Source organism: Stylophora pistillata, chromosome 9 (assembly GCF_964205215.1).
Source record: "Stylophora pistillata chromosome 9, jaStyPist1.2, whole genome shotgun sequence".
In the NCBI taxonomy this organism is placed as follows: Eukaryota; Metazoa; Cnidaria; class Anthozoa; order Scleractinia; family Pocilloporidae; genus Stylophora; species Stylophora pistillata.
Genome location: NC_142527.1, coordinates 11,364,905 through 11,382,700, shown reverse-complemented (window position 1 = coordinate 11,382,700; position 17,796 = coordinate 11,364,905). Strand labels below are relative to the sequence as shown.

The 17,796-nt window shown below is 38.3% G+C and overlaps 1 protein-coding gene and 1 long non-coding RNA gene across 8 annotated transcripts in view; one reads left to right on the top strand and one right to left on the bottom strand.

Annotated features, from left to right (window-relative positions):
- Positions 1 to 5,202: 5,202 nt before the first annotated feature.
- LOC148723295 (uncharacterized) lies at positions 5,203 to 12,028 on the bottom strand. 2 transcript variants are annotated; one of them, XR_015991424.1, is made up of 2 exons: positions 11,910 to 12,028; positions 5,203 to 10,127 (listed from the first exon to the last, which is right to left on the bottom strand). It is a non-coding gene; the product is annotated as an uncharacterized LOC148723295 (long non-coding RNA). The 2 variants fall into 2 exon arrangements; XR_015991423.1 differs by lacking the exon at positions 11,910 to 12,028 and adding an exon at positions 11,042 to 11,179.
- Positions 5,984 to 17,796, top strand: part of LOC111328122 (stAR-related lipid transfer protein 13) — a 37,961-nt gene continuing 26,148 nt past the window's right edge. The window contains exons 1-2 of one of the 6 annotated variants that reach the window (XM_022932496.2): positions 5,984 to 6,200; positions 14,275 to 14,336. In XM_022932496.2, the coding sequence (XP_022788231.2) occupies positions 6,080 to 6,200; positions 14,275 to 14,336 (183 nt within the window). In that variant the 5' untranslated portion in view covers positions 5,984 to 6,079. Of the gene's footprint in view, positions 6,201 to 10,831; positions 11,132 to 14,274; positions 14,337 to 17,570; positions 17,767 to 17,796 lie in introns of those variants that run through there. The other 5 variants (XM_022932498.2, XM_022932499.2, XM_022932502.2 and 2 more) reach the window with 5 other exon arrangements.

The window sequence follows — 17,796 nt, the reverse complement described above, 5'->3', positions numbered from 1 at the left end:
TCTTGCCAGTGATCCAAGCTGTAATGTCTGGGTGGCCTGCAAAACAACAGTTACATCCAGACCTCCTATCTTATTTCCACAAAAGAGAAGAACTGGCCGTCTATGATGGCTTTTTGTTGTGGGGAGGACGAGTAATTGTTCCACAAAAACTCCTACAACGCGTTCTAGAGGAATTACATGAAGGCCACATCGGAATTGTCAAAATGAAGGGATTAGCCCGTAGCTATTTCTGGTGGCCCGGCTTGGATTCTCAAATTGAAAGCACATGCAGAACCTGCGAAGGTTGTGCACTTACGCAAAACAATCCTCCTGCTGCTCCTGTACAGAGATGGGAATTTCCAGAAAAGCCCTGGTACCGAGTCCATATAGACTTAGCAGGACCCTTTATGAACTCTATGTTTCTTGTAGAAGTCCACGCACACTCAAAATGGCCAGAAGTTCGCATCATGTCACCAACAACATCTTCAAAAACAATTGAACTGCTGAGAACCATATTTGCTACATATGGTCTGCCAACTCAAAGTGTTTCGGACAATGGCTCACAACTCAGGTCAGAAGAATTTGAAACCTTTCTTAAGATGAATGGAATACAACATCTTACTTCAGCCCCTTACCATTCTAGAACAAATGGATCGGCTGAATACTTTGTAAGGACAATGAAGGAAGCTTTGAAGAGTGACAAAGGCAATGCAAGTCTCAGGTACAAACTTGACACTTTCCTTATGAAATACCGCAATTGTCCACATACTACAACTGGTAATTCTCCAGCTGTCGTGTTGATGGGACACCCTCTACGCTGTCGTATGGATCTATTAAAACCAGACATAACCTGTACAGTTGAAAAGTCTTTTGCCGCAGCACCATCATCCAAACAAACGCGTCATTTCAACATTGGTACACCTGTTCTAGCCAGAAATTATGGAAGAGGTAATCTCTGGTCCAAAGGTATCGTATCAAAACAAACCGGTCCAGTATCATACCAAGTACAAGTTGGTACTTCAATTTGGCGTCGTCATCTCGATCAGTTAAGAAGATCTGAACTACCAATTACAGAAAGTACTCCTTTTACCATGACAACTAATGAACCACAGGTCTCTGAAGAGAACTACCAAGAGTCACAGACAGATGCGCCTTTGACAGTTGATACTCCTGATGTCAACTCATCACAAGTTATCTCAGAGAGTCAGAACAGAACCCCTACTGATGTACAGAGCAACGAAAACTCCAACACTCGAGCTCCAGTCATGCAAGATCCCGAATTACGAGAGTCAAGACCAGTGAGGAACAGAAAAAGTCCAGTATGGATGAAAGACTATGTTGCAAAATGACATTGTTTGAGTTAGCACGAGAATGATTTAGAAACATTTCTCGTTTGAATTTGACTTTAAATCAAGTGACTATGAACACTGAGTTTTTTGGCTCTGTTTCAGTTATATGGCTTTCTTGTTAAACCTGTTAGTTCAATTTTTAGTGTGGGGGAATAATGTGTATCACGTATATGACGTGATGAATCATGGGATTCATGGGTAATAAATTATGATTGAGTTAAACCACCGAACAAGAATGTTGTGTCTCAATACATAAGAGCTACAATTACGAGTTTAATTACGGGAAAATCCTCCATAAACTTAACAATTTGTTAGCGAGTGGATGATAAAGTATACAGACGTTATTCAGATTAAAGGGAAAGCTTTCACCGAAATATTTCTAATTTGTAAATGCAACTGAAAAAGCTTCCAAGCAAACTTTGACACATTTTTTGACAAGTAACTGTCACCATGTGACACCTGTCAATTGAAGAAAAAAGCGTACGCTTTTGACTAAACAACAATACTGTATGACAAACACACACGAGTGAAATGACATTGCGAAGATCTTCTCGTAAAAAAAAAAACAAACACTCAGAGATCTTACGGAAAGTATTGTTTATTTCCAACGACGATTAATCTTCGAAGATTTACCTCTGTTCCGTTTTAAAATGTCACGGAAAGTCAAATTGTAAGTGAATGCAAATGTGTGTTTTGAGTTGTTAGTCTACTTGTTCGTTTTCTGCAATGGTGTGCGTATGTGTGTCTTTCTTCGACTAAAAAGCTGAAGTCAGTGAGACTCTTTCCAGCTAGACACAAGTGGATTTCATGCAACTTTTATTCATCGAATTCCTCCGGTTTCTGATGGGAAATTTACGGTAGAAATGTCCAAGCTCAAGGGATTTGCAAAGAATAGGTGAAAGCGTATCTATAGAAGAACTCAAAACTTCGCTCACGCTTTCACCAACGAACAAATTGTGTTGAAGAATTCAGATATTAACGAATGAGTCACATTGATTAACGTAATTGTTAACTGCAACTACCTCCCGTTGTAACTTTCTGAGTTACTTTTTGCGAAGGATTATTAAATAAAAAATTGCTTTTGGGCCGCGTTTCAATCGTTTTTAAAACAAATTTATTACTATCAAATTTATTTCGAAATCAATTTTTGCAGAAAAACCAAAGTGATTTGAGAGCGTGAGAGAAGAAAGAATTAATATTATTTATCGCCAAAAGGTCGTGACCGAAGTCTTTACTCAAAAATTCTGCCCAGCCGGCAAAATGAGGTCTATTTGTAAAAAACTGCAACGAAGCTTGAGATGTTCTGCAAAACGACTTGAGCGAAACGGATACCGCCCGCTGTGAGCGGGCCGGATGGGGAGAATACTGCCCGCTCTCGGAACCAATCAGATTGCAGGATTTGTAGAATACCGCCCGCTCACGAACTGAGAAAAAAATATCACTGGTTTATTAGTATTTTCAAACTATATCGTGCTACTCTCATTAAATTTAGACCTTACTAACTTACTTATTTACTTACTTACCGATTGAATTTCCTCATTGAACTGAATAATAAAAATAAACAAGCGCCGAATTAACAGAGCAGTCAAACATTCATAACCAGAAATCTAATTTACGAATGCGCGATGCCGAAAAAAATGATCTTGGTACATTTACGGTAACAAAATAATATTTTCGCGTTTTTGTAAAGTTAAATTCGAATAAGTACACGAGCACTTCCAAGTGAGATGGCATGACTGATTTCGAAACGAATTATTTTCACTTATCAATTTTTATTTCGTTTGATTTTGCTGTGCTATTAACAAGCTTAAGTTAAGAGGAGGAGCCTGTTTAGCCCTACGCCCTGTACATGATAAGTTGGACAGAACAATCGGCGAATTACGTATGATGGACGATCCTCGCAGTAGATAGCGCTATTTGAGCAATAGCGAAATTCAGACCTGAAAAAAAAAAAAAAAAAAAAATCAGGCCTGTACGGGACTCGAACCACTGACCTCTGCGATACTAGTGCAGCGCTCTAACCAATTGAGCTAACAAGCCAACTGAGAGCAGGCCGTTAAGTTGATTCGTAATGAACCCGTGAAAGTGATAAATGAGATAGAATAAATATATGAAAATCATATATTTTGAACTGCGGTATTTGATACGTATGATGGACGATCCTCGCAGTAGATAGCGCTATTTGAGCAATAGCGAAATTCAGACCTGAAAAAAAAAAAAAAAAAAAAAAATCAGGCCTGTACGGGACTCGAACCACTGACCTCTGCGATACTAGTGCACTAGTATCGCAGAGGTCAGTGGTTCGAGTCCCGTACAGGCCTGATTTTTTTTTTTTTTTTTTTTTTTTTTTTTTTTTTTCAGGTCTGAATTTCGCTATTGCTCAAATAGCGCTATCTACTGCGAGGATCGTCCATCACACGTATCAAATACCGCAGTTCAAAATATATGATTTTCATATATTTATTCTATCTCAATCGGCGAATTGTTTTTGGTAAGGGAAAACCAAGGCACGCAGACAGAATGGTTAGTAGACAAGCTTATCGTTGCTTTAATGACCGCAAGCAGTAGATCCTGATTTCCTCTTCCCGCAGCACAACGCCCATATAAGAATTAGCGGGTTTCAGACATGACAAACAAACTAATTCAATTTTCTCACCTGAAATAACAAAACCAACGGGGAAATTTGATTGAATATGGCCTTAATCAGACAAAAACAAGAAAAGATCATTACACACACACACACAAAAAAAACAATGAAAGGGAAATAGTTCAAATTTACTTTTCATGTGCGAATGATTGTACACGCTCTCCTCAGAAAGATGGTGACTCTTCAATAGAGGAATGTATGCCATGACGGTAATAAGGCAAACATGGTCATGCGGGTAATAAAAGTATCAGTTTTTTATACAAACTCTCTGGCTGAATAAGCAGCCATGTATATACAATACCGATGACCTCGTGCGAATGGGAGCATCGCAACAGAGAGGATATTGACAAATACCCTCACGCAGACCTACACAGGTCACAGATGGGCATTTCCTTGTAGTCATGATGTACTAAACACTTTCATGACTCACGTCCAAATTTTAATGCGAAGCGAACGTTTTTTCAGTATAAAATAGCAGAGGTGTTCTTTTTCACTCAGTTTTGATATGACTGAGACTTTTGCGAAGATTTTACTGGTAATTTGAATTTTATCAAGAAGTCAAAGTGATCTGAACGATTTCTTTGTCCGTAATGACCGACTTAGACCGTTGGAAGTAAATGCGATTCTTGCACTCTGTAGAGGATTCATATTCACACGGTGTAAATCTCATGGGTTGGACAAAAGCTCAGAAATGAGACATTCCAAAAGGTTGTCTTCATTGGATAACAGTTTCAATCCGATGGATACAGAACAATATGTCTCACCGGGATCGTTCCTTAATTAAGTGCCAGGCCTTCATCTTATAATTTACAATTTAACGTCTACCAAGCAGAACCCCAGATCCGTTCACCAGGAAAGTTCAGTTAAATTCGACCCTGATCAAATGTTAATGTTTTTCTTTTTCATTCTGTTCTCCTTCCTCTTCGATTCACCTTCCTCTTCTATTCTATTCACTTACACTCAGAAATGCTCGAAAATTCCCGTATCATGCACATCGGTGATAAAACCATTTATCCGGATAAAGACAGCTCCCCATCAGTCTCAGTTATAAACAATCTAGACTTGCTCACAAGTCGCGCTTTTAAGCGCGTAGCGCGAGTCGAGCTGAGCGAGCGGTAGCGAGCGAAAGCGGGTCGTGTGGGTCCTACCACACCAGAACAGAAAACCAAGCGAACGACTTTGAGAAAGTCTATAAACAATCCTTCGTAAAACATTATCGGCGAAAAAAATGTGACCACTCATTTATTTTAATGTGAAAAGAAACCGTAAACTAGGCTAGTTTGCATTAGAAATTCCATTGACTATTCTTTATTTCGTGCAGTGTCTTGTTTACTTATATCGATTTCTCTACTTGAACCACTACAAGCACGTCTTAAGTCCGTCCTATTTCTAAACGTAGAGAAAATTCTTTGCGCAACTTTTACATTAGTCATATCAATACATCGGAAAACATTTAAATAATTTTTTTAATGATAATTGTTTAAATAGTTCCTATTGATTTCAGACCTTCGCTTCAAAAACCACTAAATATAATGTAGAACATCATCAAAGCTCTTTTTGTATGTGAATATTTATAGAACAATAGGAAACAATTTAGCAATCGATAAACGATAACTCTGATCCTATAACTGAATCACGCTTCACCTTGTTGATATTCTTACGATACACTATTAAACGGATAGTCAACAATGAAATTGAAAATGAAGGAATACAGTTACGGCTAGAGCATATTTCTTGATTTAGTATCACATTTGCGAACTGGGAACGAGGAAAAGTGATCACTCTCATTTGAGAGAAGACGTCATTGGATCTGATTGCAACTGTATTAAAGTGTCAATGCGATTAAAGGCTAAACATAGTCCACGTACGTTATTAGCATCACGCTTTACAAGTCTAAACAAAGTATCACTTCCTAGAATGTCGAGAATTTACTCGCAATGGCTAATACCACGTCTGGCTATATCTGCCTCACTAACTAAATAGAGCCCACAAAGCACTTTGTGTCAGTTTGTTGACCATCACGTACATAGCTAGACCGTCAATCGGATGAAACAATCAGTCACAGATAATTGCCTAACAAAGTTCCACGTCGAAAAGCGAAAACATGAGCTCAATTTGGTGCTTGTTTTTCACACACAAAGTCCGCCGATTCAGTTCAAAGAGATCTTACACCTTTGAGCCAAAGCCTAAGAAAAGAAGATTTAGCTTCTGGAAGTCGAAGAAAGGTAAGCTTAAATATAATGTCAACACGAACGCTAACACCATTGTAGGAGGTAAATCTTTCCTAAAATGACCAGTTCCTCTCTGTGACATTTGAGGTATCGATGGTTAAATTTGAAGGCTTTTTCACAGAGGATTTTGTTGTGGTACAGTTTCGAAAAGGAACTGTAAGGCCGCTCATTCTCTCATCACGAACACCGAGATAAGACCACTGAAAGGGCGTTTGAAGCTGATTATTCACTCATATGCGATACAAATGTCTCAGAAAGTTATAGCGCCAGCTTTCTGTGATGATCACAAGCTTTTAGGCAAAATCTCCCCCTGCTTTTTCCTCGGAAATTAAATGCCTCCTTCACCTGAGTGCGATTATAGATCGTCCTTAATTAGCTTTACAAGAAATAATGAACTGGCACTTTATACGACGATAAGTTTTGCGGTCGTGTCCTTCTCTTGGGTAAAAAAACATGTTCTTCTTAGAAAAAAAAAAAATAAGAGAAAAAACATTTAGTCTTAGTGGTATGACAATTAAATGATCCACATCGCCAAAGATCTGCATACGTACAAAACTAAGTCTTATCCCTATTAAGATGAGAAGCGCGTGTGATGAAAGAAGCTTCCCTGTAAGTAACTCCCTTTGCACGAAGTTTTTTCTACAATGAGAGTTTTAGCGGGATAGCCTCTAATGAATCCACGTGCAGATATGTAAACCGACTGTTCAGTTTGTTTTGTCTTTCAAATTGTCGCAATGATGAAGGATGCAATATTGTTTTTAATCTATGCTTTCTTTTGAACTTACAAATTGTTGTTCTTTTTTACCGAACTGTTTAAATCCCTGTCATTGAATGGCTGATAATATCGTTTCTTTTTTCTGGTTAGTAATAAAACTCTCCTAAACGATTTTATTCAATGGGAAGGATTCAATCTCAATCCAAATTCTTTTGGTTCATTGTCTCATCCCAATATAAGCCTAAATCTTTTAAAGAAAACCGAGATTTTTCTTCATGCGCTCCTCCCGTGAAAGCAAATGTACCGCCGTCAAAAAGGGCCTATTAACTCGATTTAGTATATGTAATATTTCTTGTCACAGCGATTTCAGTACCTTCACTTTACTTCACGGGCGTTTGATTATTTTATTCACGGTAAATAATCATGTGCTCGAGCTTAAACAATATCATACGAAAATAGATTGAAACTAGAGAAGAATAATATCGCCAGGGAGAATGCGAACACGCGCGTTTCAGTAACTAAATATCTAACTTGATGCCTATTTTGTTTATGTAATCTTCTTTTTTAATTATTTCCTTGGGCAAAGTAACGAGTCTCCATTTCACTTTAAAGGAAAGCCTGTTGGTTTAAAAACGTGACACCGGACTGTTGTTTTCGTCAATTCACTAGACTGCTGCAATACTGAGCATTAAGGCATCTCGAAAGTTATTTACTAAAGATCATTTGATCAAAAATTCACGTGAGTGTGATCAATTTTAATTACAGCAAAGTGACTTTTCCATATAAAGTCTCTACGTTGTGAAGTTTACCTTTAGGTAGATTAAATTTGTATTCAAGCGCCACTGGTTTAGTTCGAACTTTGATATCTTAACTATTCATTTTTTGGTTCCCTAACTCACCTTCGGCTCGATTCGGTTCGTGACAAATTGTTTTTACAGAAGGATTATTGTCAGTTTGGATTGAGTTTAATGGTTCGACAAAAGAGACCCGACGGATTTGATGTTATTGAAAACTATTTTTGCAGCGGTATGCAGTGTTTCCTCTTCACAAATACCTCAAAGATTAACAAACAAAGAGCGTATCCTGCAAATTTACCTTTCTTTACTCATTGCTTATTTACGGTGATCAAACCCTCTGCCGGCTACTTCCTCAAAAGACTAAAGGTTTTCCCGTGGACACCCAACCGACAGGAAACTTAAGCAAAAAAGTCGTTGAGGTAATCATTTCCGATTCACTTTGATGAACTAGCAACGAGGTATTTAGATCAAGTAGTTTATTTTTGTCCATATTGTTGAAAAATAGTAACAATATTTTATCAGCACGATCAATTGCCGATATTTCTTTGTTACTGTTTACTGCAAGCTGCCGGTTTGCTAAGGCGGATCTTTGACGAAAACCGGCTGTTCAAGTTTCATGCAAGAAAGCGAAATTCCTTGATCCCAATCAGCATAAATGAAAAATATCATAACATTCCAAGTCGAATTATGAAATTTCATGAGATGTTTTTGCAGATATTTAACCAGGGGTTGGAAAAGATACGATCAATTTATCAGGCCGGATTGGATTTTTGTTCCAGAAGTACATCAACATTATGCAATCTTACATCGGACGCGTATCGACAGAACACTACATTATCTCAAGCATTCAACGGTAAATGAGTTTTCTATCGAAAGCACACAGTATAATTTTCACGTAGTATCAACATTTACGATGTGCGCGGTTATGCATAATGATAATAATAATGCGTCAACCGCTTAACTGGAAACTCTGATCATAGATGTTTTTTTCCACGAATTTGTAATGAGCCACAAAGAGGAACCTCTTATGAAATAACGTAATATTACAGTTTTCAGGTGTACTATGGACGAGAGATTAGTCAGTAAAGAACAAGTGGGAAAAGTCCTTAGGTCATAACTGATACTCGAAAATGTCATCTCAGCTGAAAGTTTTCGTTCGCTACCAATGTCAACTGTGGGTCTCATTCGTCTGACAGGAAAGAAAGCTGATCTCGTTCATCAGTATCATAGTGAAACTAGGAAACATTTGTTTAGTGGTTAAGATTTCCGAGAAAATCCGTCAAAATCCGAGAAAGCTCCAACTATCTCCTGGTGCAAAGGTGAAGACGAAGAGAAAGATGTGCAAATCAGCAGATATCTAAGATCGCCTACGGATGGCTCTGCAGGCGACAGAAGTTTTCGTTCCTAACTGATCTATGAGTAAAGATCATCGTGCTATGCAGTGCATAAGAACAAAAAAAGTAATGAAGGCCATAGTTTAGTGTCTCATTGAGGACGTGTCTTCACGATGTGTGGGCTTAATGTGAAGCGCCCCCCTATAGGGATACGAAATAAATCGCAATGAGATTACCAGCCTTTTAAGGTATGATTTCAAAGTATAACCTCAGTTTTCCTTCCAACAACACTGGATAATGGGACAAAAAGAAAAGGAAAGAAATCATGTTGCTTATATTGCGATTCTGCCTCCTCGATCTTCGCCTTCGCGAGTGCAGAGGTCGCTTCATGACAGAGCACTTGCGAAGCCGTGGCATGAGGCACGTATATTCCAACCGTAGATTAAGGAGAACATGCGCACTGGGAAAGAAGCTGTGAAATGGCTGTTCACACTCTAGGGATATTTCAGTTCGAGTGCGGTTTTCAAGTGCACTATTTCAAATTTCCCACAGACACCTTTGAACTTTATCAGATCTTTGATCTCTTTGAAATAGACGCATGATATGATGCCCTTCCATTGCTATTGACTTACTGACTGACACCTACGAAAAAAACGCAAGGAAAAGCGTGCCAAAAAATAAAAGAATAAAAAAAGAAAAAAAAAAAAAAAAAACAGAAAAGAAAAACACGAACATTTTTCGAAACATCACTCACCAGGGACATAACATATGAATTAAGTTTTGAAGCTCACTTTTTAGATTACTTGCTATATCCTCCGCTTTCTACCCATTTTTCCAGACTGAATGGAATTAGAGAGTGAAATACTGTGAGCAAACTCTTTCGTCTCGGCTGGTTAACGAGTGCAGGCTAAATTTCAGTGCCATAAATAACTGAAAAACATCTTTTCTACCGTAATCTCAGGTCGCGTTATGTCAGTACTTATTTCATGAAAAATGCCAAGTGCATCAAAGCTTACAGAGTAGTCTTCTTAAGTGATCATTTTCTTACCATTTTTCTTGAATCCTCTAGGTAGTCCTAAATTTAAAGAAAGATATTTGTTAATAGAAGATTGTGATCTTCAAGTGATAAGTTTATTAACAAAATTAGTATCATACGGAGTGGGTTTAAAAGAAGTTCACCGCAGAAAAGAAATGACGTGAGGCAGTCTTTAACCCTTTAACTCCCAAGATCTGATTATGAATTCTCTCCTCTAGCTGATACACATTTCCTTGTAAATTGGTTATGAGAATTTGGTGTTCAATCAAGGTAACAACTTCTACCTGATAAGTTTGTGGATTCTCATTACCTGTTTGCTGGATCATGTATGGATATTATAGAGAGAAGTTACATGTTGATGACTTCTGGGAGCCAAAGGGTTAAGCAAATTAGTCTACGCAGGATACTATTCGCCTTATCAATACAAACTGTAAATGGCTACACGGATTAATTCATGCAAAACGATAGAACAAACGTTAAAAAGCCGCATTCATTTATTGTCTATTGTTGAGCGACTTCGCCTGCGGTCGAAAAATAACGTTTATAATTATTCATCAAATAAACAGCATTCCTTGGTTCATCCAGAACAAAACTAGCGCCATCTGATTGACAGAAATATGTCAAGGAGTGTTAATGTTTTGTGTCTGTTAAAAGGCTCATTTCAAATGCCTTAAAACAATAGAAATAATCAATCACAAAGCTGATGACTACTTCAGCCCTGGAATAGACAAATATCTTACACATCTCACTTATCATTGCTCCTTCAGTAAAGGAGAGGGCACGGCAAAGATGCGATGTACTATTTAATCGTATCCGGGATTTTAAGACTCCTGTGGAGTCGTGTTTGAGTCTTTCCATGACCTGTTTTCAACGTACAATCTCAAAATCATGCAAACTACGGGAAACTTATCATGGAATTTCGCTTGCCACTGAACCAACAGCCATGATCTCACCATCGTAATCGACCGAATGCGTGTGTAATTTACATTCTCCCGTGTTTCCCAATCCTTGAGAAGCAGGCACTGACGTGGTGGCCTTTCAAGGTAAGAGTCGTTACAAACAACCGATAATCGAGAGAGAGGGAGAGGCGGCTGACATGCATGGCTTGGAAACTTATTTAGTTGTGTTTGAATCCCTTGAGGGCTGATGTAAACATTGTCTTTATAAACACTCGTTCCACACTATGCACCAACGGCAATATTACTTCTGCTAAAATATGATGCTTTCAACTAAGCAATAAAGCAATCGTAACAATGCGAATGTTACTTGTTATATTGCCACAAGCTGACTACTACGAAGATTACTTGTGTAGTAGAAGAACAGAGCTCCTAACTTTTCATGGTCACTTCGAACTCAAAAGGAAAATACATTGTTTGAATAAGCAGTCAGTCAAATAATCTACGTCCTAGTAGCCTCGCGAGCAAACGTTTTCCCTAAATTGACTGCATAATTTCTGTCGAGTGAATCACGTCTCTTATCGATCTACGAAATCCTACAGCCCGAGGCTGTAAACTCGGACCGCTTGAGCACGATCGAAGGTGTTGACGGACGAATTTAAAACTCGGTATAATCTTTTGGCATGTTTACATAGATGCCCCTAATGGAACATTATTAACTTTCAAAACAACTTTTGCATGGAAATTCCGAATAGCACTCCAGACTTAAATCAATGATACACTTAGAAAAGATTCGCTGCATCATCGAAAGTTTGGTTATGCATGATTCCAAAATCTGCTGGTATTGACGTCACCTCAGTCCGTCATTTCAATCATAGTTACAACCGAGCACGCGACGATAAATTAATGATACTCGACTACTTACTTTGCAACAAAGACACTTTGCCGGGCCGTCTTAAGCCCCAGTAAGTCCGAGGATCATAGTAGTGCGGATTGTATTGGTAGTGTCGCAAAATTCAAACCACAAATATCAGTTCCGGGCGATTGACAAAATTCTATCTAAACTGAAAGTAATATTCTGCCCAACGTTACGACAGCGGGCTTGACTAATTTTTCCCGACGTATTATCATCATTTCTCTTCAATGATGGGAAAGTAAAAAGGGAAAGTCATTGGGGGATTAGGGAAAATTATAAGCCCCTTGAAACAGCAGCAGAATACCGGAAACGATTTCCATCCGATCAGCCTTAATTTCCATTTTAAACGAGTTTTAACCTTTTTCTCACCAGGAAGATTAACCTTCAGTGCACAGATTACGACCTTCTAGATTCCAAACGAAATAGTGTTTTGCCTATCGTGCGAGTGTTAGCGTTTTAAATGATATCACTGCATGCACGTTTTCACCATCTGGCATACGTGAGAATAAAGTTGATCTCCAATTACGAAAGAATTTGTCAAATCAGGAGGTTAACAGAGCAAAAAAAGGTCTCTGCTCTCAAAAACCACTGTACCCTCTCTGTGTGAAACGTTTCCATAAATGTCGATGTGCTGCACAAACAGACCTCTCATGTATATAAGTAAAGCTAAGACAAGGAGGCGAAATATTTTTTGCTCACATCTTTCACACTCCTGGTTGCACATGTCGATTACTTTTATACGCTTGTCTGTTAATTATCCTGGAAAGCATTTCTCAGTGAAAGCTCCAGCCTACTTCAGAGTGATCTGTAAGTGATTTTGGACTGCAGTTTCTTACATTCTTACGCTTTTCATACCGGCACTAACACAGTTTTGCGTTAAAATTCAAAGGCAGTTCTGTCTTATTTAAAAAAAAATATATATCTTGATCAACTATCAGCAACATCTTTGCCCTAAACAAAAAATTCAATTATAAGGTTTTGCAAGCATCTGGAAAAGGTAATGACCCTAATAACCTAATCTTTTGTTAATTACTCAAGTCACTAAACGCTTTTCTGCCATACTGTCTGACGAAAAACTTGTCAAGGAGCCCCGCATTCGGACTCTTGGGCTCAGAGAAATTAAATGAGAAAAGCTTCATTCGTTCTCAAATTCCCAAGTGTTTGGCATGAAATCATGGACGATATTGCGAAATGTTTGCTTTCCGAAGAATCTCCACTCATTTACCTAAAGTGACCACAATAAGACAGAGCCTTGCTATTTGCTTCCATCTGATTTTTTGTTTTTTCGTATCTTGGGTTGATCATGACTATAGCTTTACACACAAATCTTGCCTGCCTTATTAAAATTAGATACAATGAAATATATGAAGTTCATTTATTTTGAACTGCGGTATTAGATACGTATGATGCACGATCCTCGCAGTAGATAGCGCTATTTGAGCAATAGCGAAAATCAGACCTGAAAAAAATCAGGCCTGTACGGGACTCGAACCACTGACCTCTGCGACACTAGTGCAGCGCTCTACTAATTGAGCTAACAAGCCAACTGGGAGCAGGCCGTTAAGTTGATTCGTAATAAACCCGTGAAAGGGATAAATCAGATACAATGAAATATATGAAGTTCATATATTTCAGTTCCCGTACAGGCCTGATTTTTTTTTCAGGTCTGATTTTCGCTATTGCTCAAATAGCGCTATCTACTGCGAGGATCGTGCATCATACGTATCTAATACCGGAGTTCAAAATATATGAACTTCATATATTTCATTGTATCTGATTTATCCCTTTCACGGATTTATTACGAATCAACTTAACGGCCTGCTCCCAGTTGGCTTGTTAGCTCAATTGGTAGAGCGCTGCACTAGTATCGCAGAGGTCAGTGGTTCGAGTCCCATACAGGCCTGATTTTTTTCAGGTCTGATTTTCGCTATTGCTCAAATAGCGCTATCTACTGCGAGGATCGTGCATTATACTTATTAAAATTACTTCTAATTTTAAAACCAGGATTAAACAAAATCGGATGCTTGCCACCTTTCAGTTTGTTCAACCAATTTTTCTTGTGCCATGGAATGTCTTGATCCACTTGACCTGGCCATTACATCTGAGAACGAGTTAGACTTGTATTCACTCTGAATGTGTTTGTAACACGGTATAACAGGCACAAAACCTAAATCTACGATTACGAAACAAGCCTGATTTTGTTTTGGACCAAAGTAAGTTGTACGAGATACGGGCACGAACACTGTTACTTTTCACCAAGCGACAAACCAGACACAGTCAATCTCTTCACATCCATCCACAGATCAGTTGCCAGACCTTTGATGACACTTACGTAATAACTTATATATATATATTTTAATCTTTATCTTTGCAGCCAACTCGTTTGGAGGAACGCCTTTTATCACACAGCCGATGAGTTACGTAGAAATTCTTTCTGTAAGTATAATTTGTTTTCCTTCCATTGCGCAACTTTTTCCCATCTACGGTCAGCACACATGAACGACTGATATTGTAGCCTGTGGCAAATCTAAGTCACAAAATAATATTGCAGAGACCAAACAGCCTTTTATTGTTTCGAAATTGCTGCTGCAGTGTTTATAAATAATGATCATTCAAAACGGACCAGACAACACGAAATGAGACTAGTGTGGCGACCTTTACGATATTTCACTGACAACTTCCTCTTCAGGTCCTTTTAATCAAAATGAAAAAAAGTAAGAAAAGGAACAGATTGAAGCTAAGTACGCTTGTCTGGAGAATATGCAGGCAAGTTTCCACTGTAAAGAATCGTAAAAGGTCTAAAAACCGTCTGTCCTGGTAGTAACGATTACACCAACCATACTATTTATTCGTAACCAATGGTTTTTGAAACAGAATTATGTTAAATTGCACTAAAGCTAACTACCAACGATAAAACGACAACAAAAAGAAATAAAACCGCCGAAATGACAAGGTAAAACATACTTGACGGTTTGAATATCCAAACGGACACGAGATACAGCGTAAAGATAATACGACGACAAACTACATAACATCAATAACATTTTTCGCGCGAAAACTCAAAATATTAATATCAACGAGAGGGATGGACCGCTGACCCTTAAATTTGTTGCAACACTGACGGAATTTTTTGGCATGAGGAAAATAAAAATGTCATTTCAATAATTTAAACCCAAATCTACTTCTCTATCTTCACAATGCACCATCCCTGTTTTTTTCTTTTCTTTGAAAGAGGCAAAGGTACGACGCAGCATAAACTGTATAACCCTGTAACTCCCTGAAGTAATTGACATGTAATTTCCCCTTATAATATCTATACAATAACATTATCCAGCAAACAGGTAATGAGAATACAGATATCTTATTAGACTTTTTGTTGTGTAGTATCGCTGATTATTACACAACTCGGGCAGTCAGAGGGCCAATAACTAAAATCAACCAATCAAAATGCTCTATTGTCGGTCAATATTCTCTCAGTATTGGACCGGGCACTGTCCCGAATGGTCCCCAATGATACCGCACTTGTGTCCCTTTGAACTTAAGTCGTATAATAAATCTCTTATTAACCAAGCTTGCTCGGGACAGTACTGGAAGAATATCGGCCCTAGGTCTTTTTTGTACGGACCTCGCGGCGCTCGGTCCGTACTGTCAAGATCTCGAGCCGATATTCTCCCAGTACGGCCCTCGTGCTTGGTTAATAAGATATATGTATTTTTACGAGTTGTGCCGTATTTTGACTAGTCAAAATACAAACTCGTAAAAATATTTAACGATACTACACAACAAAACTTCTAATAAGAGATTTATTATCAAACACGCCAAATTGTCATTTCAGTGCGAGCGAATTTCGTGGATATTTCTGGAGTAAAAATATCGCGTGATGTTTGTACTCGTTTCGCGCGTTACTTGTACTATACGAAGCACAGTTGGATAATAATAAAACTCATCGGGTAGTTATCTTGATCTAACACCAAATTCTCGTAACTAACTTACAAGGGAATATGTAAAAGCTAGATGGGAGAATTACCAATCAGATCTTGGGAGGGGGATAACACGACTTAGACAAGCTTTTGAAAACACTCCATCTTGTATGCAAGCATGCACCTAGTAATATGGAGCTCACTATGACCGTTCCTATCTTCCTCCAAAAATGTTCTTACTTGATCTTTCCGCATAACAACTGCTCAACGAATAGTAGCTTTCATTTCATGAAGTAAGCTGGCCTCTCAAACCACAGTTTTGCATCTATTTCATTTGTATTTGTACTACTCGAAAAAAATCGAAATAAAAAAATAAAAACACAAAAACGAGACGAAACAAAACATACAAACAAACAAAAAACAAAACAAAACAAATCAGCAAAATGAAAACGTCTGAATTTGGATTATGCTGATAGCATGTACCTTAGATTTTGGTCGATCTCAGCCTGATCATTTTTAAGATTCATGTATAAAATACGACTGTATACAAAATACTTGGCGGAAACATTCCTACTAACTTCATTGGTGATACTCAGATACCCAAGCAGAATTATCTGGCTTTAAAACGCAGTTTCTATTGTTGTATAGAACAATTATGTTGATAACCATGTTCCCAGGACGGGAAGGCCGGTCATTCTCTTGGCTGTTGAACTGAGTCAGTTGTCATATTTTTCCCTTCGTTGTTTGCTTCCTTCAGAGCGTCGCGAAAATTCGCGACGGTACGCGAAAAAAAAAAAAAAATTGAAAACAGTAGAGAAGAATAAAGGTTCACTGTAGATAACACGAGTTGCAAATTTACGCAAAGTTAACTTAGAAAAAAAAAACCCGTCAGATTACCGTAAGATAAAAAAAAAAAAATGATGGTAAGATTTCCGCTCTAGTCCCTCTCGGACAATACTAATAACCACCATCGAGATTGACCTTGCATCACGTTATAGTGTCGGCGGAAAGCCGTAGAACACCATTCACATTCACACGCAATATCTTGACAATTAAAGCAGACTATGTAGAACCGCTGAAAAAAATTGAAAAGATATGGCTATCAAAAACCACAGTCGCAAATAATCATCACGTGAATTTCGACTAAATATTGAACCATTTTGAAGAGGGATTACATGCGTTTCGTGACTGTTCACATTGAGTGCATTTCTTAACGGGAACACTGACGAACGTGCGGTTAGACTGTGTCAAAGTTTTGATTCTTTCACTACTTTATCAAGCCAATATGGATATCTTTCGTTATTTCATCAAAGTGAAACGGATTGTCAACTTTTTTGTCGGAATTGTTCAAACGAGCAACCGACCGACGGTCGTCTCCGTGGAAAGCACTAAAATATATAATTATTCTGATATTTTCTATCGAAGGGAAGCACTCAACCTGAAAGAAAAGCCACAATTTAGCGTAATAGCGATCTCTATTATTGTGGCTTGGGCGTTTTCGTCAACTATTCATCTCAATTAGGACTCGAATATTGCAAGCCAAGCTTGACACAGTAAACCCTTCAGTGGTGTTATAATTACCAACACTCATCGTCATCAAAACACTGAAGATCTCTTGCACGATACGTGGTCGAAAATAAACCAATTATTCTATTCTTATGCAAATCCCGATCGAATATATGTTGGCCTATTTTACATCAGTGTTCGTGACCAAGCAGGTCTTAATGCTAAACGTAGGGGTGGGTGGGAAAGGTCGAATATCACGCGCGTGACCAGTGATTGAAGCCCTAAACATAGTTTTCAAAGTCTAAAGTTAGTTCGGAGTTGTGATGGAAAGAGAGCAGTATCTAGTGAGGAAATACTTCCAAACTGCGCGAAGAAAAATGGAGGAACCGGGTCTCAAACGAAGACGTCGCATGGGCGGAATGTGGTTACTTGAATTAGACGTAAGTAACAATGTTTGAAGCCGTAGCCCG